Genomic DNA, 25,811 nt, shown 5'->3' on the forward strand with positions numbered 1-25,811 from the left:
CCAGCATTCATTGGCCTAGGGCGGCGGAACGATGGATCGCTGCGGTTACACGCTGACCAATCCTCAATGTTCACTGCCGGAAACCCGCCCCCGCGCAGAGCGGAAGCCGGAAGCGGGGCCTAGGCTGAGGGAACGGGTCGCAGGCAGAACAGCGTCGGTGGTTGGTGCTGTCTGAGCTGAGCGAGCAGCGCGATGGGGCGAGGCGGCGGCACCTTCGAGCGGCTTCTAGGTACCGTGAGGGGAAGGGAGCCCGTGGATCGACCCCACTGAGTCTTTTACTTCAGTATCCCCCTGGGGGGCTCAAATCGCCCTCCCTGATGCTGCGCATATCGCAAAAGCCCTCACCCCGCAACTCCTGTGTGTCAGGTCTTTTGCTAGCTGCCTGCTTCTGTTATGCCTTAAATCTTACTACGTTTTTGAATGCTGTTTTATTTATTTCTACCTATCTCTGGCCCGTATTTTAACTGTTCGATAGCTTTTCACAAAATTCACTTGTTGCCACCCGCACGCCACTGGGTTGGAGTTTCCAGCACAAAGACATCAGCTGGGCCGCCTGCCAGCGGATACTCACTGATCTTATCTGCCAGTTTGTGTGTAAACCTGTAATGACAATGTTGTTTCCATTACTTCCTTTGATCTCCCAAACTGGCATTAAAACAAAGAAAAACCACTGCTATGTAAACACGATCAATTTTTCATTTTTGATTTGATCATTGATAAAAGAAGGGCTAAGCATTGAATCAGTTCTGTGGTATTGAACCAAACTTGTTTGGCCTATTTTGGGTGCTAGGAAAAAATAACATATATTAAAAAGTAATGTATATTTGTCAGGCAGTACCATACTGTGGTTTCACAGTCCTGCTGACCTCACTGTTGTACTCAAATCTGGTTCTGCAAGGTAATTAACTACCAGGAAGTGACAAGGCAGTGACAAATACAGTAATTGTGAGTCAAAAAGAGAACGTGTTCATGCAATAGGGTGAGTGCCACTTGGGAAAAAGCTCTGAACTTTATCATGCGATACATTACTTGAAAGCAAGATACTTGGTGTTGGCTGCAGGGTGGGGCACACAGCACTGTTAATGGACAGTGAGCTTCGTTGTTATTACTTATATACTACTATCTATTATTTTGGGTTTTTAAAACAATTTAAGCCAAAATGACAACTCTCAAGAATGATAATTGCCTCAAGAAATTTACAATATAAGGCATGATTAAGCTAGAAAAGAGCAAGCATGCACAAAAAGCTATTGTAAATAACTATTAACTTTTATTCTTGATGTCAGACAAGATTATTCCAGAAGCAGTTTGACAGGAGAGGGTTGGAGGGAAGGAGACAGGTGGCCAAAAAAAGGAAGGCTTCTTGCCCTGAGGAGACTGCAGTCTAAATGTTGCAAGTGATGAGGTTTCCTGGATGTCCTGGTGGAAGTTTAAACCATCAGGAGTGCTAAGGGAGAAAAAGTAGATTTGTTTAAGGTAGCAGAGAGCTTCTGGGTAGCAGGGATGGTACAAGTCAGAAAACAAATGTTATGGTTAGGGTAACTCTTGACATTGTATTTGTTCTGTATGTCACAGAGGTTACAAAAGGTCTTTGTAAACAGCCAGCACTTGGAAACAACATACAGTAGATAACTGTGAGAAATAGCTTGAAGTTTTCAATTTGCAGTAATTATCAACAAAAAGATCACTATCAGTCAAAAGAAACCTTTGGTCCAGCTGATTCCCAGGTTTTTCCACAACAAATACCATTTCAGCATTTGACTTGAAAGACTAATAGTTGTTTCAATATCTTTCAGATAAAGCTACCAGTCAGCTTCTTCTGGAGACAGACTGGGAGTCCATCCTGCAGATTTGTGATATGATTCGTCAAGGTGACACTCAGTAAGTCTTGAGAGCTACACCAGCCTTTGCATCCTTCACTCCACAGAGCATGTATTTGTTATAAGTGTATATACCCCCACCTTGAACACACACACTTATTTCCTAATTCTTACAGCTACGCTTTGTGCTAAGTTAGACTTCACAGGTGTGACATTTGAACCTGTCTTCCTCTACATTCTGGTTTTCTGGTTATTTTCTGGTTATTCTGATTATTTCCCCAGCCGGCGGGTTCCAGGTAGACTTGTCAACTGCCCTCCAGGCCTGTCGGTGCTGCTGCCTAATGCTGCTTAATGCCAGGCCTGTCGGTCCTGCTGCTTAATGCCAGGTCGGTCCAAAATAAGGCAACACTCATGATTTGATCATGGATGAGAGGGCCGACCTGGCATGCATCACAGAGACCTGGGTGGGTGAGGGGGGGGGATGTTTCCCTCTCACAACTGTGCCCGCCCGGGTACCTGGTCCAGCAGCAAGCATGCCTGGAGGGGAGAGGAGGGGTGGGTCGCTCTGGTTTATCAAGCTTCTGTTTCCCTTGTGGGGCTCCCTGTCCTCTTGAGGCCGGGGCTGGAGTGCCTCCACTTGGTGTTGGGCGACCAAGACAGATTGGGGATTCTGCTGGTGTACCGTGCACCCTTCTGCCCAACAGACTCCTTGCCTGAGCTGACGGAGATAGTCTTGGACCTGGTGTTGAAGACTCCCAGGCTGTTGGTCCTGGGGGACTTCAATCTCCATGCCGAGACGGTTCTAACTGGGGCGGCTCAGGACCTTATGGCCTCCATGGCAGCCATGGGGCTGTCTCAACACGTCATTGGCCCGACCCATGAATGTGGACACACTCTGGACCTGGTTTTCTCGACGGGGCAGGAAGAGGATGATCTGAGGGTTAGGAATTTAAGCTTGACACCCTTGTCATGGTCAGATCTCTTCCTCATAAGGTTTGAGCTCGAGAGCAGCCTTTCCCTCTGCAGGGGTGCAGACCCGATTGTATTGGTCTGTCCCCGGAGCCGGATGGATCCTGATGAATTCCTGGAAGCTCTGGGGGATTTTCCGGTTGACAAGGCTGGTGATCCTGTCAATGCCCTGGTTGAACTGTGGAATGAGGAGATGACCAGGGAAATTGACACGATCGCTCCCAAGCATCCTCTCCCACCTGGCAGAGCCCATTCATCTCCTTGGTATATACCTGAATTACGGGCAATAAAGCAGGTTGGGAGATGGCTAGAGCGTAGGTGGAGGAGATCAAGGGGTGATTCTGACCGAACACACTTAAGAGCCCATTATCGGGCCTATGCTGTGGCGGTGAGGATGGCGAAGAAGAAATTCTTCTCCATTTCCATTGCCTCCTCACAATGCCATCCGGCGGAGCTTTTTTGGGTGGTGCAGGGGCTGATACATCCGGGCCCGAAGAAGGATCTTGTGCCACCCTCGAAGGCCCGCTGTCATGACTTTGCCAAGCATTTCCGGGAGAAAATCGCTCAGATTCGCCACGAGCTTGACTCTGCTATTGAATCAGATTCTACTGGGGAGACGCCATCGATGCCGTCAAGTCCACAATTAATGGATGAATTTCAGTTGTTGTGGCCTGATGATGTGGACAAGGTGCTTGGACGAGTACGTCCTACCACTTGCTTACTAGCCCCATGCCCATCCTGGCTACTTGAGAAAGCCAAGGATGGGATTAGGACCTGGATCCTGGAGGTGGTCAACGCCTCTTTAAGAGACAGCCGGGTACCTGCCCCTTTAAAGGAGGCGGTAGTCCAGCCAGTCCTAAAGAAGGCATCCCTAGATCCAGAGGTGGCTGCCAATTATAGACCGGTGGCCAACATCCCTTTCCTGGGCAAGGTGCTAGAGCAGGTGGTGGCGGGACAACTCCAAGCACTCTTGGATGAAACTGATTATCTGGACCAATTTCAGTCCGGCTTCAGACCCAGGTATGGCACTGAATCTGCCTTGGTTGCCCTGTACGATGACCAGTGCAGGGAGAGAGACAGGGGGAGTGCATCCCTGTTAGTTCTTCTGGACCTCTCAGCGGCTTTCGATACCATCGACCATGGTATCCTTCTGGATAGGCTAGCGGGATTGGGAGTTGGAGGCACCGCGTGGCGGTGGTTCCGCTCCTATCTCAACGGCCAATTTCAGAAGGTGGTGCTGGGGGACTGTGGCTCTGCACCATGGCAGTTAGGCCATGGAGTTCCACAAGGGTACATTTTGTCCCCCTTGCTATTCAACATCTACATGAAACCGCTGGGAGAGGTCATCAGGAGGTGTGGGCTGTGGAATCATAAGTACGCTGATGATACCCAGCTCTACCTCTCGTTTGCCACCAATCCAAGTGAGGCAGTGGCTGTGCTGAACCGGTGCCTGGCCAAGGTAAATACGGGTGCCTGGCCAATAAACTGAAGCTCAATCCAGACAAGATGGAGGTCCTGTTGGTGGGTTGTTTGGGGCTCAGGATGGGGGACTTGGGCCTTGTCCTAAATGGGGTTGCACTCCCTCTGAGGGACAGGGTTCGCAGCTTAGGAGTGCTCCTCGACCCTGAGCTGTCTCTAGAAGCTCAGGTGACGGCGGTGACGAGGAGCGCTTTCCTTCAGCTTCAGCTGATCCATCAGCTGCGTCCCTTCCTGGAGTATGACTGCCTGCCGACAGTGGCACACACTTTGGTAACTTCCCGATTAGATTTCTGTAACGCGCTCTACGTGGGGCTACCCTTGAAGACGGTCCGGATACTTCAATTGGTGCAGAATAGAGCTGCCAGGCTGCTGACGGGGACTGGGCGTTGTTCTCATATAACCCCAGTTCTCCGTCAGCTCCACTGGCTCCCGATTGAAGTCTGGGCCCAATTCAAGGTGTTGGTTATGACCTATAAAGCCCTCAACGGCTTGGTTCCTGGGTATCTAAAGGAACATTTGCGTCCATATATGCCCTCCTGCCCCTTGAGATCAGCAACAGATTCCCTTCTCCGGGAACCCTCTGTGAATGATATTAGGAGGGTGCGTACCCAGAGGAGGGTTTTCTCTGTGGTGGCGCCTCATCTATGGAATGCGCTCCCCAGAGAGGTCCACCTGGCACCGTTGTTATTTGTTTTTCGGTGCCAGGCTAAGACCTTTTTATTTAAAACTTATTTTAATGGTTAATTTATTGGTTATTTATAGGATTTTAAATCTTTTAAGCCGAGATGCACCGGATTTTAATATTTTTATTGTATAATTTGTTATATTTGTATATTTTTTTCTTGTTGTGAGCCACCCCAAGGCTTTGTTGCAATGGGGGCGGCATTAAAATGTTTTAAATAAATAAATAATAAAGAAGATTCAGCCCTAGTGCAAGAGAAAAATGTGTAATAGTTATACTTGTGTAATTTCATTTGTTTCTTCATTCTGTTTCTGTGATTGACAAAGGAGGGAATGGGAACACTGGAAAGCGCTGCAAATGTTTTCAAGCATTTTTCTATGACTACTGTGACTGAGAAGAAAAAGAAATACATTTCTTCACTATATAACAGTTATTGCTTTAACATGAAAGCTCCACAGATGTGTATAATATGAAATAGCTTGAAAGTAAATAATTTTTATGAGTTAACTGGCCAATTTTAGAAAAGTTAAATGACTGTCCTTAGGGCTTATGTATTAACACCCCACCTCTGCTACTAAGTTGGCACATTTTAGGAGTATGCGGCTGTTATGCTCCACAGAAGCAAGGATGTTGGAGTGGTTTAAAAATGACAGCTGTTCCTTGCAGGTCCTCCTTCAGATGATCTGATAGTCTCTCTGCCTTTTGTCATGCAGGGCTAAATATGCTGTGGGTGCCATAAAGAAGAAAGTCAATGACAAGAATCCTCACGTGGCTCTCTATGCATTAGAGGTGAGTAGAAGTGCACACAAACCCTCGTTGCACACTCTGCACACTGATTACCAGGGGGAAGGTTCCTTTCCCTTATGCCTGTTAGATGTGAAGAGAAAGGTCATATCAGACGTCAGGTATGGGAAGATTGGTCAGGAACTCTTGTGTATTTCCCTTGTAGGTCTTGGAATCAGTGGTAAAGAACTGTGGTCAGACAGTCCATGATGAAGTGGCTAACAAACAGACTATGGAGGAGCTGAAAGAATTGCTGAAGGTAACAGTGTCTGGGCAATTTATTTCTGTTAAGGTGCTAGGGGTGCTTCAGGTGAGATGGAGCAGACTGTTACGTCCTTCTTATACTTACCCACTTCTCAGGAACCGGAGTAGTCTGCGCACAGTGGATTGCCTGTACAACAAGCCTAAGAAGCTTAGAAGAATGCACTGGGGGAAAATGATATATTTTTCAAACACTCAGAGATTCATCTTACCATGGCAAAGCTGTAAAATGGCTAAGCCAGTGAAGGCCTTAATTAAAGGAGTGAGAATGTGTCTTGGCCTGGCTATGTGTTAAAGGTTTGAGTGATCCCAAGAAATTGGCATGCCAGGTCCAGGTTTACTTACAAAGAGGCTTTATTGTTCCAGCAAGCAAATTATTAGCTAGCTTTGCAAAGGGTTTAACAAGCATGGCGCTTACAATGCTCTGCATGGATGAGCCTATGCAGCAGGCTTCAGTCAGCTGGAACGGACAGTCAGTAAAGCCCCCTCCAAGGTAGTAGTCTCAACAAGATGAAAGGGAAAATGGCCTGCTTATTTAGACTACTCATGGGAAAGGGGCTGGCTGTTACACAGGGACAATGACTAAGCTGTGTGAAACTACACGTTTATCTTGTTAGCAAGCCAAAATGTATACTATATGCAGCTTCTCATAGTACTGTATAGCACATGAAGTTTCCCATCCTTGTTAGCCGGCCACAAGCCATTACACTTAAGATTTTCCATCAGTGTCCATCAAATGGGTAGAGACCTGTTCTCCCCTGCAGAGGAAGGCAGGACACTCTCCAACAGAGTCAAGCTCAGGGAACCAAGGTTCAGTTTGGATGCCAGGAAGTACTTCCTGACCGTTAGGACCCCTAGTGTATGGAGTGGGCTTCCACGGGAGGTGGCTGAGGCCTCATCGGTGAGGCTGTTCAAGGACAGGCACATGGCAGGCATGTCATGAGTGGAGCTGGTTGGAGCCAGGGGTCAGACTAGATGGCCTGGGAGACCCCTTCTGACTTGCTCAGTTTCTATGTTTCTAAGATTCTCATAACATGCAATAGCATAAGCTAATTAAACGAAGCATATAACAATGCACAAGCTCAATAGTAGCTTCTCGAGAGAGGAGGTGCATTGAGAGGTGCATTCTCTCAAAACATTGGACAGCTGCATGCCCATCCTCTGGTCATCTTTCTCAGGGCCAGAAAATGATAACAGAGAAATGAGCTAAGCAAAGTCACGATATGGCAGCTCTATTCACATGCGAAGCAGGCCTGTACTTCAAGGGACCCAGACCTGGATTTTTAGAATCCAGGCCCAACACAGATTGTACTACTCTAACTGCTTCTTAAGTTTTACATCATCATCATCATCATCATCATCATCATCCAGGTTCTTATATAAGACTCACCTCAGATTGAGATTTACTTAATGTAAGCTGGGTGGAGTGATGCATGTTGAGCCAAAAATTCCCAGCTTCAAGTATAGGCTGATGGGATCAGAGCTGGCCATGAGTGTGCAAAAAAAAGGATCTTGAGGTCTTGATGTTCAGCTCAATTAAATGTTGACCCAGTGTGTAAGCTGCTGTAAAAGAAGGCAAACTACATGCTGGGCCTAATTAGGAAAGGAATTGGAAATAAAACTGTCACGTTTGTACTCCCTTTATACAAACCTTTGGTGCAGCCGCTCTTAGAATGTCGTGTACAGTTCGGGTAGCTACACCTGAAAAATTACATCATTACATTGGAGAGAGTGCAGAGAAGGGCAGCTGGGATGAACAAGGGGCTGCAGCAACTCCCCTTTGAGGAAAGGTAGCAACAACTCAATTGTTTAGCTTAGAAAAATGGTAAGGGAAGACATGGTAGAAGTGTTTAAAATTATGCATGGTATGGAGAAAGTGGAGAGGGAAACTTCTTCCTTTTCCATAATACTAGAACCTGGGGTCATCCCAAGAAACTGATTGGTGAGAGATTATGAACAGATAAAAGGAAGTTCTTCACACAGTGCTTAGTTAAATGATGAAGTTCACTGCCACAGGAAGTAGTGATAGCCACCAATTTGGATGGCTTTGAAAAGGGATTGGGCAGATTCTTGGAGAAGACTATCAATGGCTACTGGCCTTCTTGGCTATGTGCTACCCCCATTACCAGAGGCAGTATGTGGGTGTACACCTGTTGCTGAGGAGCTTGGGCAGATGGAGTTCTTGTACCATCCTGTTTGGGGGATCCTCAAGCATCAAGTTTGCAACCATGTGATCAGAATACTAGAATGGATGGCTAATTGGTCAGACCTAGTATGGCTGCAGCTGCTGCTGCTGCTTCTGCTATTATTATTATTATTATTATTATTATTAACATTTTTATACTGCCCATAGTCAAAGCTCTCTGAGCAGTTTACAGCAATAATCATAGAGTCATACACTCAAGTCTCCCATCCCAGTTCTGACCAGGCCTGACCCTGCTTAGCTTCCAAGATTAGGCAGGATCAGGCACTTCAGGCAAGCACAGATGCCAAAATGCTGAAATTTATTCCTCTGGCTTTACATATGTAATAAGGGCAGAAGCCTATTTCTCTTAGGCCTGGGCTCACACAATACAACAGGTAATCCTGTATGGTTACTACAGTTTACATTGTCTACCTGATCTACCTGTTCATGTTCAAATGGTTTCTAGAGCATTATGGTTTCCTCCCTGCTCAGCTCTTCCACTGTTGGCACCTATCCTGTTAACTTCGTACCTTAAATTCAGGTCTAAGGTGCTGTGACTTCTTGTGGCTTATTTAAGCCATGATGAGCTGTGGTGCCATCTTGAATATTCAGCCTTCCCTGTGAATGTTGTGCCATGCAAACCTGGCTGGTGAAGGGTTATACGTGAGTTAAAGAGCCCTTGCATACCTCATGGCTGTTCCAGCCTTCGTTTGGCATGCGAACAACCCCAGTACAATATATGCAGAAGTGTTAATTGATTGCATCGCATCTTCAACTGATATTAGAATAATTTTTGTTTAGTTTGCTTATAGTGCTATTGATCCAACACTTGAAAGCATATATTAAATGTATTCTTACTAAAGAATAATAATGCCATTATAGTTCAGTGGCAGAGCGTATCAGGTGCTTGCAGAAGGATGTGGTTTACTCCCCAGCAAGTGAGATCATTTTCCCTCTCAGTTTTTGAGTTTAGCCTTATCAGCAATGTGCACAAGTTACTCTTGTGGACCAAGAATGTCCTCTCATCTGCTTCTTCCCTAATACAGAGGAGTTCCCAGTGGCAAGAAAAGGCAGCAAATTTACACAAGATGATAGGATCTATCATCTGGAGCATCTAGACATGTATACTTTCAGTTACATCTTTCTAGTCTGGTACATTAATTAGAGCCTCATGGTTTTAAATGTTCATAAGGTAAGAATTGTGCTTTCAATCATTTGAAAGCAGAACATTTTTTAAAAAATATTTATTTTCACAAAGTACATTAGGAAAAAAGAAAAGAAATAGATGGGTAAAAGATGCCAAGGGATATTCCAGAAATATAGCATGTAATTTCAGTATCTGAACATGTTCATAAAAAGGCAAGAATTGTGCCTGCTATGGTCCCATTTAAATCATTCAATTCTTAATCAAAGATTAATCTAGACTATAAAATGAATTGTGAATTATAGATTTAATATTATAATAAAAATATTGACATTTGTGAAGATTCTGTTTTCTTTAGCATTAGTTAAATAGCTCATAAGAAGCTTTCCATCTTTCAATAAATTATTTAGCTGGTCTTCTCTTAATATAATTGGCTAGTTTCACCATTGTTGCACACAGCTAATTTGTTTTTCCCATCTTCAACAGCCAGTCTGTCTTCAGCTTTCCACTCTGTAGCAACTGTTAGTTTTGTCACTGTTATCGTATATTTATTTATTTATTACAAACATTTCTATCCTGCCCTTCCGACAAGTGCTCAGGATGGCTTACGCAGTGTAAAATATTACAATAGTACAATAATAAAACAACAATTATTAAAACAATATAAAACAGCACATCATAAAACTAAGAGAAAAAGAGGAGGAGGGAAAGAATAGAAAATATTCAGAATATTTGAATAACTCTTACATAATCTTTGGAAGAATCTCTGCTATGATACTCAGTAACATATTCTGGCATTTAGGAAAGTTGATTTTAAGTATTTTCTGCATTTCCACTTGTATCAGCTTCTAAAATCTTTGATTCTGTCACATGCCCAGCAGATTTGGTAAAAAGTCCCATCAACCTCTACATTTCCAACATTTTCCATTGCAATTCTTGTCCATTTTCTGTACCTCTTTTGGGGTAGTATATCACCAAAAGTACATCTTATACCAACTTTCTCTCAATGCTTGACTAGCAGTGAATTTTATATCCTTCATAGTTAGGACTTCCCATTGAGGGGACAACATTTCTTCTTCAAGATTTTGCATTCAGCTCCACATGCACGGTTTAACTTGTTGGGTCTCATAAAGCAGAACATTTAGACTGGATATAGAGGGCCTTTCTGGAAAGAGTACATTTGGAAGAAAACTCCCTTTGGCCCTGTCAGACATAGGCACAGAATGAAGAAGGGAAAGTTGAACTTGGGTTCCTGGTATTATGTGGAATGAAGCATTGCTCTGTGTGTCATTTTACATCTAAACTTTGCTTATGCGGCTTGCTTAAAGATTGGAGATTCATTCCCTCTCGGCATAATGCCTGATCTTGCCTGTTCTTACACCTACAGAGACAAGTTGAGGCCAATGTTCGCAACAAGATCCTGTACTTGATCCAGGCGTGGGCTCATGCTTTCCGCAACGAGCCCAAATACAAGGTGGTTCAGGACACATATCAAATCATGAAGGTGGAAGGTAAGAAAAGATACAGGAGCCCCCTGTTGAATGAAGTATGTGTGTGTGGGGGGGGGGTGCCTGATGTGGTGAAGGTAGGGAGATCCGGAGTGTATCCAACCAGCAATCCAAGGAAGAATCAGGAGGGTGTCTCTTTTTCAGACAGTCCCTTTGTAGAGCCATTGGTGATCTGATAATGGTGACCGTTCTTGCTGCTAACTTTCCAGAAGTCATGATGGCTGTTTCACTTCCTGCAGCCTAGCTCAAGGCTGATCAGGGGACGGGCTGTGGGGATAGTTGGCAAGGCTTCTGAGGACTGTGTGGGCCACGCAGACTAGCTAAGAGCTGCAGCTTATCCATCTGTGCTCTCAAGGAACAGTGACAGCCAAGCTCGTCAGTTGTGGCACTGTGAGTCAAACCTATTCTGCAGGGTTAGCTGTGCTAAGCAAGCATTCAGTACCGTGGGATGTCATGTGGTCTCCCACTGGAAAGGAGAAAGCTTGTGGTCAGGTTAGCAGCATGTATGCATTTTTAAGAAGCAGAGCTGCAAACAGAATCTTGCGCTCTGTCATACAGCCCCGCTACCCCAAGTGCCCAGGCACTCATGACAGGAGTCCAGTAGAGTGACAATTTTGATCTACCCTCAGGTCATGTGTTTCCAGAATTCAAGGAGAGCGATGCCATGTTTGCAGCAGAAAGGGTGAGTGTCCCAAAGCAGGGAAAAGGCACTCCTTGCAAAGGGAAAGTAATTGGACTTTTCTGCTGTAATTATAATCTGTCTTGATGTTACTTCTAATGCTGAGAGCTTCAAATGAATCAGTCCCAATGTTTGTAGCACCTGTACATTTACTGCTAGCTGCGAAGTCACATCCAAGCAATGGAGGGACCAATGAGATCTGCTCTAGGCTCAAGCAATGGGGGATCTATCTGAAGAGACTCATGCAATGTGGTTGTTAGTTGTGAAGTCGTGTCCGACCCATCGCGACCCCATGGACAACATTCCTCCAGGCCTTCCTGTCCTCCACCTTCCCCCGGAGTCCACACCGACTGCTTCAGTGACTCCATCTAGCCATCTCATTCTCTGCTGTCCCCTTCTCCTTTTGCCCTCAGTTGTTCCCAGCATCAGGGTCTTCTCCAGTGAGTCCTCCGTTCTCATTAGGTGGCCAAAGTATTGGAGTTTCATCTTCAGTATCTGGCCTTCTAAAGAGCAGTCAGGGTTGATCTCCTCTAGGACTGACCAGTTTGATCGCCTTGCAGTCATACCTCAGTGGGCATGCAGAGCCCTCTCTGTCGGCATGCGAGCCAAGTTGTCCCAGCATCACCCTAGCAGCAAAGCACTGGATAGCAGCACACATAGGGGCCATGTGCATGCTCAGAAAAGAGTAGCCACGACTCGTTCAAGCTTTCGTATGGCAGGTCAGTGCGCTGCCAAGGAGAGAGAGAGAGAGAGATTTCCTTGGACTGGCTGTGAGTTGTTTTTTCTAAACTAAAACCTCAGGATTCAGGTTTTATTGTAGTGTTGGCACTTTGTGATAAATAAGTGGGTTTTGGGTTGCAGTTTCTAAAAGGTTCACCATCACTGGTATAGAGCTTTTTTATATTTGGCTGCAGAGCACATAGTCATTCTGATTTCTGTGTTGACTGTCTCGTGATGTCCATGTGTAGAGTCATTTCTTGGGTTGTTGGAAAAGAGTGTTTGCTATGACCATCGTATTCTCTTGACAAAATTCTACCAGCCTGTGCCCTGCTTCATTTTGTACTCCAAGGCCAAACTTGACTGTTATTCTGGTTATCTTTTGGCTTCCTACTTTAGCATTCCAATCCCCCATGATGATAAGGACATCATTTTTTGGTGTTAATTCTAGAAGGTGCTGTAGGACTTCATAGAACCGGTGAACTTTAGCCTCTTCAGCACCAGTGGTTGGGGCATAGACTTGGACTACTGTGATGTTGAATGGTTTGCCTTGGATTCGAACTGAGATCATTCTGTCATTTTGGAGATTGTATCCCAGTACTGCTTTTCCTACTCTTTTATTGACTATGAAGGCTACTTCATTTCTTCTGAGGGATTCTTGCCCACAGTAGTATACCTGATGGTCATCTGAATTAAATTTACCCATTCTTGTCCATTTTAGTTCACTGATCCCTAAGATGTTGATGTTCAGTCTTGTCATCTCATGTTTGACCATGTCCAGCTTACCTTGATTCATAGATGTTACATTCTAGGTTCCTGTGGAGTATAGATCTTTACAGCATTAGACTTTCCTTTCACCACCAGATACATCCCCAACTGAGTGTCCTTTCACCTTTGACCAAGTCGCTTCATTCTTTCTGGTGCTACTAGAACTAGCCTTCTGCTTTTCCGCATTAACACACTGGACACCTTTCGACCCGAGGGGCTCATCTTCCGGCGCCATATCTTTTTGTCTTTTGGTACTGTCCATGGGGTTTTCATGGCAAGGGTACTGGAGTGGGTTGCCATTTCCTCCTCCAGTGGGTCACGTTTTGTCAGCGCTCTCTGCTGTGACCTGTCCGTCTTGGGTGGCCCTGCACTGCATAGCTCATAGCTTCATTGAGCTACACAAGCCCCTTCGCCATGGCAAGGCAGTGATCCATGAAGAGGACCTGTACTTTAGGAGCTGTTAAATATGAAACAAGAGCAAAGTGGAAAGCTGAAGATTATCCAACTATTGAAGATTGGAAAAATAAGCTAACTGAGTATGCAACAATGGTGAAACTAACCAATGATATAAATAGAAGACCTGCCAAAAAAAATTAATGAAAAATGGAAACCTTACTACGAGCAATTTAACATTAAGAAAACAGAATCTTAAAAAAACATTGGCACTGATTTTTTCCTTTAATACTAAAGCTATTATGTTATCTGCAATTATTTTTTAAATTAGATTAATCTGTTTGAGAATTTTGTTCAAGAATTAAATGACCTAAATGCGACTAAACCAGGGCAGAAATTTTTGCTTTTTTGTGAACTTGTTAGACACTGATATTGTATGCTATATTTGTATAATATCCCTTGGTATCCTTTTTCCTATATATTTTTTTCTTTCTTTTCAACATATCGTACTGCTTTTTAATGAAAATAAATACATATTTTTCAGTGTGAAACTCTTCCGACACCTCCCTTCTTCCTTCATCTCTGTTGCATCACAGCTCCCCCTGAGCAGTGCTCTGCCCCTGCAGTCATTGCTCACTGGCATGTGTGGGGGGAAGTCAGAGAAGAACAGTCCATCCATTCTTCAGCACCTTCAAACTTCTGAGCCAAGATGCTTGCACAAGGAGGGAACTTCCAGGGGACTTTTTAACCATCCCCTTTATGCTGCACAAAGTATTTGAGTGCATTTTCCCTACCTGTGTCCCATTCTTTGGGGCATGTTCTTTGCAGCCTTAGCAGCGCCCAAGACTTGGAGGACCCCCTTCTTGCCCAGTAATGGCTCTCTCTCTTTGTGGCAGGCGCCTGACTGGGTAGATGCAGAGGAGTGTCACCGGTGCCGAGTCCAGTTTGGGGTGGTGACTCGCAAGGTGAGTGCGGCAGCTCCCTGCCCCAGTTCTGGGCCACCTCCTACGGATGGGGGAGGAACAGCAGCCATTGCTTTGAGGCTTCTGTTTCCCTCAGGGATGCTTGTTTGGGGAGATGCTGACTGGCTGCCATGCTTGACCGCTGCTCTCTGCTGTGTTCGCAGCACCACTGTCGGGCTTGTGGGCAGATTTTCTGTGGGAAGTGCTCGTCCAAGTACTCCACCATCCCCAAGTTTGGCATCGAGAAGGAGGTGAGGGTGTGTGAGCCTTGCTACGAACATCTCAACAAGTAAGTGCTGGAGCTTAGCTTACCAAGAGAGTTTCTCGTGCTGCAGCTCTGGGCCAGGGTGGTCCAGCCGCAACTTTCTGCTTGTGTGAACGCTGCTCTCCCTGTCACTGAATGGACTGACCGCTCCTTCTGTGCTGTAAATGCAGCTGCCAGGGCAAGCGCTAATAGCAAAAGCTAATAGGCTTATCACAGGTCACCATGTCACACCTGGTGGGGCCTTCCTTTCCCTCCCGCTGCCCAGCCCGATTAGGAACGTAGCAGCTCAGCCGTGGATGTGACCTTGGCCCTTCTGTCTGCACAGGAAAGCGGAAGGAAAGGGGAGCGCCACCACAGAGCTGCCTCCCGAGTACTTGACCAGCCCTCTTTCGCAGCAGTCCCAGGTAAACACTTGGCTATTCTTGTGGAAGATGGCTCCTGAGTTTCGCCAGCCAGCTCCTTATGCTGGCAACACTGCCTGCTGTTTGTTTTGCCGGCAGATGCCTCCAAAGCGCGATGAAACAGCTCTGCAGGAGGAAGAGGAGCTGCAGCTGGCCATTGCACTCTCCCAGTCGGAGGCAGAGGAGAAGGAAAGGATGGTTTGTGTTTTGTACTGATGAGGAATTCCCACACAGTTAATGCTGTTCGACAGAGAAAAGTGGTTCGTGGCCTGCTGTGCAGGTTGCTGTGCAGAAAAGCACCCCCCAAAATTATTCTGTTTTTCCTCTGCAGAGACAGAAAAGCACATATTCCACATACCCCAAGGCAGAGCCAACCCCGATCACCTCCTCAGCCCCTCCAGTCAGCACCCTCTATTCCTCACCTGTGGTAAGTAGCCACCTGTCAGGAGAGATTTGCCATCAGGGAAGCAGCTTGGCACTTGCAGGCCAAGGCCCAGAAGCCATCTGGACCAGCACCTCTCCTGCCGATCAGGTCCCTCGTGCCTTCAAGCACAAAATAGGCGCCCTTTCAGATTTAACACCTCAGGAGAGCTAGGTGGTGTGATGCTTCTCTGCACAGGGGTTGTGACTCTTCTGTGTGTCTTGTTCCAGAACTCCTCTGCACCTCTGGCCGAGGACATTGATCCTGAGGTAAGACCCCCTTCATTAGCCAGTCCCTGCGGGGTGTGCGTGAAGCCCTGACCACGGAGAACAGTGTTGCTTTGTTTCCCTGGCAGTTGGCTCGGTACCTGAACCGCAACTACTGGGAAAAGAAACAAGAGGAGGTCCGCAAGAGCCCCACGCCCTCTGCCCCACTCTCCATGGGGGAGCCAGCCAGCCAAGCCACTGAGGTCCAGCCTGCTCCGCTTACTGTGGTAGAGGTAAGAACAGTGCCCTCTCCTGTACGCTTGGGGAGTCTGGATGAGCATTGGCCACTGTTTGCTGTCACGCCGAGAGCAGCTGCTGCTCCTTTCTCCAGCAGAAGCAGCATTGCCAAGGGAGGCCAAGCTTTGGGTACGTCCCACTTGCCATGTTGCCCTTTCATGGGTTGGAGGGGGAGGGGTCCAGTTCCCTAGCAAATGCATCTCTTTGAAAAAGGCAGGTAGGCAGGCAGAGAGAGAGTTAATTCTGGGTAACAGAAGCCACTCTTAACGAACTGTAAGCTGGGGGCCACTAGGAATTTGGGCTTCCAGTTAATGGTCTCCCATCTTCCCCCAGCAGCAGTACCAAAACGGTGAGACGGATGAGACCCATGAACAGTTCCTCAAGGCTCTGCAGAATGCTGTCACCACCTTCGTCAACCGCATGAAGAGCAACCACCTGCGGGGCCGGAGCATTACCAACGACTCGGCGGTTCTCTCACTCTTCCAGTCCATCAACAGCATGCACCCCCAGCTCTTGGAGCTGCTGAACCAGCTGGATGAGCGCCGCTGTAAGCCTGGATGTGGTCAGAGACCTGTGGGAAGGGCATGTGGGAGCGTTAGGATCCCCTCTCCTCCAGATGAATTGTAGCTGACTTTCTCCTGTAGTTCTGAGGAGCACCTGGACATAGGTCTGCTTTTAGAATTGGGGTGGGAAGGGAGGAAGATGGTTTCAGGCATGCTCTTATGGATGTTTAGACAGGGAAAGGCCCTAGCTATAGGACTGTCCAATATGTGTAGGTTTGTAACTTAGCTTTTCCTGAGGATCCTTCCCCCGCTTTCCTTCTGGTGGGACCTGCAAATCCTGTGGGTCCCAAGGAGCTATGGCTAAAGCTGGGCTGCTGATCACAAGATTTTGGCACTACCTCTCTTCTAACTCCCCACAGTGTATTATGAAGGACTCCAGGATAAACTTGCCCAGATCCGGGATGCGCGGGGAGCCCTGAATGCTCTACGGGACGAACACAGAGAGAAGCTGCGCCGTGCTGCCGAGGAAGCGGAGCGTCAGCGTCAGATCCAGCTGGCCCAGAAGCTTGAGATTATGCGACAAAAGAAGCAGGTGAAGCCCATACCAGTGTGTGCCAAGTGTGGCCGGTGCGAGGGGTTGGGTGGCTGCCACCAGAAAAGGGCCCGCGAGCTCTTGAGTCCCTCAGGGCTTGAAGAGTGCTGGCTCTGGCGCCTAATGTACGGCGTGCATCACCAACCTGCAGGAATACCTGGAAATGCAACGGCAGTTGGCCATCCAGCGCCTTCAGGAGCAGGAGAAGGAGCGCCAGCTGCGGTTGGAGCAACAAAAGCAAACTATCCAGATGAGGGCACAGATGCCTGCTTTTTCCCTACCATATGCTCAGGTATAAAGGACAGAAGGTGCAAGGATTCTTTTTACCTCCCCTCCCCTCCCCTCCCCTCCCCTCCCCTCGGTAGCAGGAGCCAAGTCAATACTGCCCCAATACTGTTTCTTGTTCCCCTAGCTGCAAGCTGTGCCCGCTGCTGGTGGGGTGATCTACCAGCCGTCGGGCCCTACAAGCTTCCCAGGCACCTTCAGCCCAGCAGGCTCTGTGGAGGGCTCACCAATGCACACAGTATACATGAGCCAGCCAGCCCAGGGCAGCACTGGGCCCTACACAGCAATGCCTGTGGCAGGAACAGGTAAGAGACCAGGCCGGCGCTACGGGGGACAGTGTGGATTTAGCCACAGCATCTGAAAGGAGCTTCCAGCGTGGCAGCAGGACTGTTGAGTGGACCCCAGCAGCAAGTCCTTCTCTCAGCCTTCTCCTGTGTTTCAGATTCCAGCATGGTGAGCACCTACATGTACTCAGCAGGCACGAACAGTGCGCAGACCGCTCCACAAGGGCAGGCAGTGCCCACCACGAATCCTGCCTATTCCTCCTACCAGCCTACACCTTCCCAGGGCTATCAGGTACATTTGGCCCAGAGTAACCCCTTCCCTGCCCCATCAGGTGAATAGAACCCAGCATGATACATCGAGGAGCAGAGAGTACCGCTAGTGTAGCCGAGTGGTCCGTGTGTTGCCTGGGATTGGGGAGACCAGGGTCAAACCCCTTCTTCGAAGTTTGCTGGGTAACCTTGGGCCAGTCACACAGTCACAGCCTAAGCTACCTCACAGGATTGGCGTAATGAGAGAATAGAAGGGGGAGCCAAGGCTGCCATCTTGAGCTCCTTGGAGAGTAGGCAGGGAACAAACATAACCAATTTTACTAGCTTGTGTGAAGCAAAAGGTTTCGTCCTCACGTAACTTCTTTTCCATGTGGTGAAAGTTGTCCTGACTTCCTCTGGAAATTGAGATAATCTGAAATTCTTGCTGCCAGTTTGCCCCACAATCTGCATTTTTCCTGACTCCTGCCTTTTTTTACTGTGCAGAATGCAGCTGCCCCTTCGCAAACCCAGGCTATCCCCGCCTTGACACAGGCTCCTCCGCAGTCTGGTGGTACAATGGGTTATATGGGCAACCAGTCTGTCTCTATGGGCTACCAGCCCTACAACATGCAGGTACGAAAGTACTGGGCGGGGTCGCTCTGTCTACTTCTCTGCTTTGCAGTGTGAACGTGAGGCTGGCTAGCAGGAAGGGCTGGAGACAGATTCTTAATTGCTTGTGTGTGGAGGCAGGAAAGGCCACTCCTAAGGCTGAAGCTGCCCCCTGTACAGGATGGAACCATTGGGCCACTTTAATAGGGGACTGCAGAGATTCGTGGAGGACAAGACTCTTTTATCAGTGGCTCCTGTTGGAGTTAGCTGCACGTTGCCTCCCTATCAGAGGCAGTGTGCCTGCGCACAAGCCGCCACAGCGTATGGGCAAGAGGGAGCTGTTGCACTCCCCTCTTGCTGGCTGGCCCCAAGGGAGCAGGATGCTGGGCTAGGCTGGGTTGGTCTGATCCTGCATGATTCTTCTTACGTTTTTATCAGTGAATGGAAGCTTAGATCCCCTCTCTTCTTGCCAGAACCTCATGTCGACCCTCCCTGGCCAGGAACCGGGACTGAGCAGCCTGCCACCCCAGCAGCCTTACATGTCAGGACAGCAGCCTATGTATCAGCAGGTAGGTCTTTGGCCATCTTCTTTGGGATCATCCATTCTATATCTGCTGCATTCGTACTGGGTCAGGAGGAGCCCCTGAATTCTTAGAGCTCAGTATCATTTTGCTGCCGCTCCCTCTGCCAGTCCAAGGATTGTGGGAACAGATGCTTGGCTTTCGCTGCAGTAACTCCGACGGAAGCACTTCCTTTGCCGTGTGCGCTTCTCGCTAACCCGCCTGTTTGTCTCCTTGCAGATGGCACCCCCTGGAGGTCCACCACAGCAGCCGCCACCTCCCCAGCAGCCGCCCGCCCAGGTGCAGCAGGCACAGGGGGGCAGTGGAGAGGCTCAGCTCATTTCCTTCGACTAATCTCTTAGCTGACGAGGAAGCGGGGAGGGTGGGTTTCTACGACATTGTAACACTATCATCAGTTGGTCACTGCTGTACTTGCCAGCCATCGCTGTTACTTTATGCCTTCCCCACAGTGGGGAAGGGCGAGTGGAGCCCCTGCCCTAGGGAGACTCCCACCATTACCTGTAACTTCTCTCACTGTCCCAGGCAAAAATGTGACCAAGAGAGCACCTGAGTAGAAGCAAGGGACAGCTGTGTCTGATTGTACACGCTGCTACTCAGCTGGAGAGAAACCTTGGCACAGCCTGACCCCATCCAGCCTTATACTAGCTGGGGAGAAGAGCAGAGCACCAAGCAGTCTCCCATAAGTTGCACCACTACAGGAAGCTGCCTTCTTGTGGGGAAATGGCATTTGAGCATGCTCCAAAGCCAGAGTGAGTGCGGTCCGACTCCCATCCCCCACGCACAGCCCGGGTCTGTGCTCCTCCCCCAGGATACCCTATGGATGCATCTTGCCAATCAAGTGGCCTTCACTGTCCACCCATGAACTCAAGAGCTCTCCGTGTCCCCTCTGGACCTTTGGAGAACCCGCCACCTTGAACACAATCTATCCCTAGACTATATCTCCCCTCCTCTTCCTCTTCTTCCTTTTACCCCACTTATCCTCACTGCTTTTGCAGACTTGTCTCTCATACGTAGTGGCTGGTGTAGACAGGATGGAACCAGTGGCAGTAATAAAGTATTTAAAATTTTTTCAGCCTCTTTATAGCTCTTTATTTTTTGTGCCTCTTTATATGCATGTCAGCACTCTGCAAAGCCAGCTGCTGGCTTGTGAGACAGGATGCAGGGGGCACTGATCAGGCTGGTGTGCAGAGAACAGTTTGCCACAGCCACCCCCAAAACCCAGTTCCACAAAGAACCAGCAGAAGTGTCCATTTTTATTTCCAAGTGTAATGCTCACTTTTTTTCTATAATACTGCAGTTGTACTTTAGTTTTTCAACAGCCAGAGATCATAACTCCCTCCGCCGAAAGATCAAGCATTTGGTGTATTCGGGCATCTCCAGCTGAGGAAAGAAAATAGGGGTTTTTTTCCTCTGAGAGAGGTGAAGGGATGGGAGCAACATGAAGGCCAGTGGGGGAAATAGCAGAATGGGGGCCAAGAATGCCAACAGCTTGCCCAGCTCTATTTGCTTGCCAGCCTACAATATTGTGGGCTGGCCTCAGCCTCTTACCATGCGCTCAAGTCGAAGGAAGTTGGCGTTGGCCAGCTGACGAAGTTCCTCTACATCTCTCAGCCCCCACTCAGGGTTCCTGCCAGGCAAAGGCAGAGCGTTAAGTGTGGAAGATACGCCCTGTTCTGCAAAATAAATCCATGGAGCTGATCATGAGGAAGGGAGACGGCCCACTCATGGCTGAGCACAATTGCTTCATAAGACAAGGAACATGAGCTAAAGGCATTCCTGCTGTGTTGCCCATTATCCATACAATTATATATTAAGTGTAATGGCAAAGCAGTACATCAAAAGAAGCTTTCCAAGCAGTCTGCCTTAATCTCATTAGGGCATTAGCAGCCACCATGAAATGTGGGGCAGGATGTCGCCCTTCACTGCTAACCTACCTGGCCTGAAGCATTTCATCTAGTTGCACGTTGCACTCTGGGATGATGATCCCGTTGATGGCAAATGGCTGTAGGGCAGAAGCAGAGCAGGAATTAATATCTGAGTTACCAAAGAGGCAGAGTTCTCTGTAAGACTCCTAGGCCAAAGGGTCAACAGTAAGACTACTAAGTTTTGGACAAATTGAAGGCTCTGGGAAACCAGTGGATCAAAAACAAGCTGCTTCTCAGAGCTTTGAAATAAAAAAGAAAGTTGCTATGTTTAGCTGAAAAAAGAGCCTGAATGGGTGTTGTCAGCCTTACTCCTAAATGGGTGGGGAACCTGTGGCCTGGATGCTGCTAGGTTACAACGTCCTGATTCTTGGCGTACTTGCAGCAGCTGATGGGAGTTAGAAGCTAACATCTGAAGGACCACACAATCTGCCCCTCTGCCTTAAGGCCTCCGAGCAGTTTTGCTAGTCAACAAGACCTTTATGGATGTAATTTTTACAGGCACCCTGTCTCTCTCAATCCCAGTTTCTTCATTGATGCATATGCACTGCGTATCTTCGTAAATTACGATATTTGTGTACTGCTTTTTAGGCAAATCACCTTACATAAAAATAGTTTTAAAATAGTAAAAGGTGGAGGACAAACTGGTGGTGTGGGAAGGGAAGAAAAGGGAGAAACTTTTTTGAAAATCAAATTTTCCTGTAGGGCAAGGAAGTGTTTGTGTAGTCCCTGTGGCAGCCAGCAAGTTAGGGAGGAGGGTCTGTCTCTGTGAAAATACTAGGAACTAAATGGTGGGTATCTCCCCAGGCTAATCTGTCTTTGGTCAGGTCAAGGTGGTCCTCAAGTCCTGTTTGTCCAAATACTAACTAGTTTGAAGGCAACTTCTGGATACTATGACGTTCAGTTGGGCTTGAATGGCCTGCCAAAGATTCCTTTTGAAACAGTAATAATCAGCAGGTGGTTTTCTTGTACCTACTCCGTAAGCCAGACAAATGCCTCCAGGTTTCAGCAGCTGCCCTATGCCTTTAAACATCCCCTGCAACAGAAAATAGGAAGTCAGATGAAATGCCTGCTCCACCTGCACTGCCCATTGAATGAGACTCCAAACAGTCGTCTTTTACAAGGGTTTGTTTCAGTACCATTGATGGGGGTGTCCCATATTATACCTCTAAGCCTTTGTTGGTCATATGCAGTAGGTTGATAATGACAATAAAGTCACAGCAGCTTTGATCCAGGCCAGCCCACTGCTCCCACGGCTGAGATACATCTATGGGGAGGGGTTCTCGGACATTGGTCACCTTGGTAGCTCGGATGTAAGCAGAGATGCTGTGAACAAAGATGTGGGTGACAGTTTTTTTAATGCATGCATTCCCAAAGAAGGGAGAAAGGACTTCCCCTGATCCCCCAGTCAAAGCAGCTGTCAGGTAATACAGCAGGGTGCTCATGGAGGTTGTACAGAGTACCTCTCCCTGCAGCTGTGTGCACTGAAGATGGGGGGAAATCTGAAAGGAAACTACTCGCCTTGTTTTGGCATGGTCCTACTACAGCCATCCAGTTCTGGCTACAAATTAAAGGGTTGGCCACATTTTTTTCATATTAAACTTTTTGATGCCAGGACAATGTGATTAGCCCATGAGAAAGTGCTAAGGTTTCAGATGAAGTTGCCGTGTGGATTCAGGCTATATATCACAGGTACTCAGTATATGTGATGTTACTGGTGACAAACTGTACAACTTGCCCTCATAACTATATCATTTTCAGCTATGTCCCTCAGTTTTTGTCCTGGTTTTTCCCAAGAGTTTCTTGCGGGTGGAGAAGGAAGGGAACCATTCAGCTGCATGTGGCATTCCTTTTCAAATATTATTTATCATCATCAACATCATCATCATCATCATCACATTATTATTATTATTATTATTATTATTATTATTAAACACTTTTGTATGCTGTCCTATTATACAAGATCTCAGGACAGCTTACAATATTTAAAAGACAATTAAAACAATTTCAATAAATAATAAAACAGAACAAAACAATAAATCACAAAACAGAGTGACTAAACTTAAAAACTATTAAAGTTTAAAATACTGTTTAAATAAAAAGGTTTTGACCTGGTGCCAAAAAGAGTATAAACTTGGCGCCAGGCGTACCTCTCTGGGGAGTACATTCCAGAGTCTGGGCGCCACAGCAGAGAAGGCCCTACTCCTAGTTGGTGGCCTTTTTACCTCTCTTAGAGAGGGTTCCCAGAGTAGGGCTTCTCCCATAGATCTTAAGGGGCATGAGGGCATATAAGGAAGGAGATGTTCCTTCAGGTATCCTGGTCCCAAGCCGTTTAGGGCTTTAATACACAACAATTATGTTTTCCCCTCTCTTGAATTAAAAAGTATCCCAGTCTACCTATTGGCAAAAGTGTTTTTTCACTGGATGGTTCTGGATAGTGCTACTTCCTTTTTTTAAAGAGGGTGTGCCCTAGTACAACTATCTCCTTGCAGAAAACCTCTGTTGCAATTATATCCTAGTCCTTCTGTATGTTGGTAAAACATACAGGAGCATTGTGCTAAAAATAAAATACAGGTAGAGCCTCCATTGGTTTAATATCCAAAGCCTCCTTAAACACCTCAGGGCCTAGTCCCAATCAAAGTTAACAAAGATCTTTCCTTTTCACATTTTTCCCATGCAGTATAATCGTATCCTGCATTTTTCATAACAGAATTACACAACATGCCTTATTTCTCATTGTAACTTCACACACTAATACCCACAATACTTCTAAGGTACTCATAATACCCACCACTGGACTCAGCAGCTGCAACAGTGTCAAGTATTAAAGTCACCAGTTAAGTGGTGTATCTGCTGGGCAAAATAGGGCTTTTGCCAAATGATTCTAGAGAGCACCACTTAAAAGCAGTTTGGCCACGCTTAGATAATTTTCCTGGAATGCAGCGAGCAGTTACACTTGACCAACAAGCCCCTTTTGTATATCAAGCACCGGACTGCCATTTGCCTTACAGAGAGCAGTGGGACAAAGGGTGTCATGGTTTCCTGGAATTGCATTTCCAGGCCACTGAGCACAAGAAATGCTGTGCAGTTTGCCCGGAGACCAGCTATGACGAAGTGCATATTTGCAATGCCACTTCTCTGTCTTGTGATAGCACAGGATAAAGGGGGCACGGTGCACAGGCTACAGTGACCAGTCCGCTGGCCTCACAGGCCTCACATACCTCTGCTGAGAAGCTGGGCTCATCTCTGAGGGCTGCCAGGTGACGGTGGGCAGGGCCTGGGCGAAATGTACCACATGCTGCCCTGTCCCAGATCCCAGTTCGAGCCCAAAAGCCGAGCTTGTGTCATCCACGTAGTCCGCCAGAACTTCCAGAATGGTCTCCTTGTTCCTCTCAGCCATGGGAGAAATCAGCATCTTGGTAGCTGCTGCAGAGGGACTGCTGTGCTCTCTTCTGCCTGGACTGCCGCCTGACTTCTGATGGCTCCAGCCCTACTCAGATGGCCTAAGCTAGGTTTATTGAAGCAAAGGAGATTACACTGAGATGCATTTGTCAGGTGGAGAAAAGGCACGTGTTGATCCTGCTTCAGCAGGACTGCAAGTGTTTCGTTGCAATGCCATTCTGTTTTCTGATCTGTTTTTGAATCTTAATGATCGACCAGCACAGAAGAATCATGCCATAATCCATGTGCTTCTCTTTAAGGTGCTATTGTTATTTAGTCACATTTTGTCTTTGAATCCCTGGGTTCTGTTATCCCTGAACGGGAAACTGTCTTTAAATGGGAGATACTCAGATGACTTCAGTGCAGGCACTGGTACCTTGACTGCTACCATCGCACACTGAGAAAAAAGTTAACGGGCGAGAACAAAACATACAATTTCTTTCTGTTGTAGAGGAACACATTCAATACTGCAGTGGGGTCACGTAGGGTGAGGGGGTGTTCTGTATTTCTTGCTGGAATAAATGGGATTTGCCTGTTAATGAGGAAAACTACCAAGGTGGATATTTTTAATCCGTCCAACTGAAAAGAAAGAGCAGTATATGCTAAGAAGAAGTCAGTATTACTTGATGCCACACCCTTAGGACAATGCAGCTTGGGATCCTGCCAGATGTTGGATGTACAGCAGTGGCAGGCAATCTGCTTACCCTCCAGATATTTTGGACTGCAACTCTTATCAGCCCCAGACATCATGGCCAATGGTCCAGGATTATAGAAGTTGTCCAAAAATCAGAAGGGCACTAGGCTGCCTATCCCTACTGTACTTGGTGGGTTCCGTGGTATACTGCAGGTACTCTGGATGTACAGCATACCTCAGAAACTTTCTGGATCCACAGAATATATTCTGTGCACAAAGGATAAGCTTTTCTCTGCACTTCTAGTTCTTAATAGCAGTTGCTAAGCTCAAGCACAGTTAGAATAATATAAATGTCTGTGCATCTCCTGAAAGAAGCCCTTTGTTCTAAGGAGTGACAGCCCTATGAATGAATGTTCTCCAATATGGCCTGCCCTTGACACCCCTGTTCAACTCTTGTATCTTAAGGCTGTGGCTTTTATGGAATTTATCCATCTCAAAGTTGGTCTTCCAACTTTCTTCTGCCTTCAACTTTCCCTTGCACGATTGTCTTCTCCACTGAGTCTTACTTTCTCATTATGTGCCCAAAATATGTACAAATCAGTTTTGTCATTTTGTTCCCAGGACAGTTCTGGTTTGTTTTGATCTTGGACCCACTTGTGCACCTTTATGTTGGTCCAGGATATTCACAAAGCTCTCCTCCAGCACCATGTTATGAACACATGATTTTATTCTGGTCAGCTTTATTCACTGTCCAGCTCTCACACCTATACA

The 25,811-nt window shown here is 47.0% G+C and overlaps 2 protein-coding genes across 5 annotated transcripts; one reads left to right on the forward strand and one right to left on the reverse strand.

The window, feature by feature from the left end:
• Positions 1 to 109: 109 nt before the first annotated feature.
• On the forward strand, positions 110 to 20,111 carry HGS (hepatocyte growth factor-regulated tyrosine kinase substrate). 4 transcript variants are annotated; one of them, XM_044419895.1, is made up of 21 exons: positions 110 to 229; positions 1,797 to 1,881; positions 5,664 to 5,739; positions 5,900 to 5,992; positions 10,711 to 10,834; positions 11,461 to 11,513; positions 14,285 to 14,353; positions 14,515 to 14,639; positions 14,941 to 15,019; positions 15,116 to 15,214; positions 15,348 to 15,443; positions 15,668 to 15,706; positions 15,793 to 15,936; positions 16,274 to 16,487; positions 16,863 to 17,035; positions 17,187 to 17,327; positions 17,448 to 17,625; positions 17,763 to 17,896; positions 18,358 to 18,486; positions 18,936 to 19,031; positions 19,263 to 20,111. In XM_044419895.1, the coding sequence occupies exons 1-21, from the start codon at positions 193 to 195 to the stop codon at positions 19,374 to 19,376; spliced, it is 2,298 nt and encodes a 765-aa protein (XP_044275830.1). In that variant the 5' UTR covers positions 110 to 192; the 3' UTR covers positions 19,377 to 20,111. The 4 variants fall into 4 exon arrangements, with proteins under 4 accessions (XP_044275830.1, XP_044275831.1, XP_044275832.1 ...); XM_044419896.1 differs by having other exon boundaries at positions 16,277 to 16,487; XM_044419897.1 differs by having other exon boundaries at positions 15,116 to 15,205.
• Positions 20,112 to 20,299: 188 nt separating this feature from the next.
• On the reverse strand, positions 20,300 to 24,380 carry LOC123018268 (methyltransferase-like 26 B). Its single transcript, XM_044420130.1, has 6 exons — positions 24,187 to 24,380; positions 22,132 to 22,291; positions 21,942 to 22,001; positions 20,978 to 21,045; positions 20,592 to 20,670; positions 20,300 to 20,423 (listed from the first exon to the last, which is right to left on the reverse strand). The coding sequence occupies exons 1-6, from the start codon at positions 24,378 to 24,380 to the stop codon at positions 20,370 to 20,372; spliced, it is 615 nt and encodes a 204-aa protein (XP_044276065.1). The 3' UTR covers positions 20,300 to 20,369.
• Between the last annotated feature and the right edge of the window lie 1,431 nt (positions 24,381 to 25,811).

Source organism: Varanus komodoensis, unplaced genomic scaffold (assembly GCF_004798865.1).
Source record: "Varanus komodoensis strain SLA01 unplaced genomic scaffold, ASM479886v1 scaffold11, whole genome shotgun sequence".
Classification (NCBI taxonomy): domain Eukaryota; kingdom Metazoa; phylum Chordata; class Lepidosauria; order Squamata; family Varanidae; genus Varanus; species Varanus komodoensis.

Coding starts and splice junctions, on each gene's coding strand:
- HGS (XM_044419895.1), top strand. CDS start 193: ATGGGGCGAGGCGGCGGCACCTTCGAGCGGCTTCTAG. Junction 14,354..14,514: donor TTGGGGTGGTGACTCGCAAG/GTGAGTGCGGCA, acceptor CTGTGTTCGCAG/CACCACTGTCGGGCTTGTGG. Junction 15,020..15,115: donor CTCTTTCGCAGCAGTCCCAG/GTAAACACTTGG, acceptor TTTTGCCGGCAG/ATGCCTCCAAAGCGCGATGA.
- LOC123018268 (XM_044420130.1), bottom strand. CDS start 24,380: ATGCTGATTTCTCCCATGGCTGAGAGGAACAAGGAGACCATTCTGGAA. Junction 22,002..22,131: donor TGACCAACAAAGGCTTAGAG/GTATAATATGGG, acceptor TTTCTGTTGCAG/GGGATGTTTAAAGGCATAGG. Junction 21,046..21,941: donor GCATTTGTCTGGCTTACGGA/GTAGGTACAAGA, acceptor TCTGCCCTACAG/CCATTTGCCATCAACGGGAT.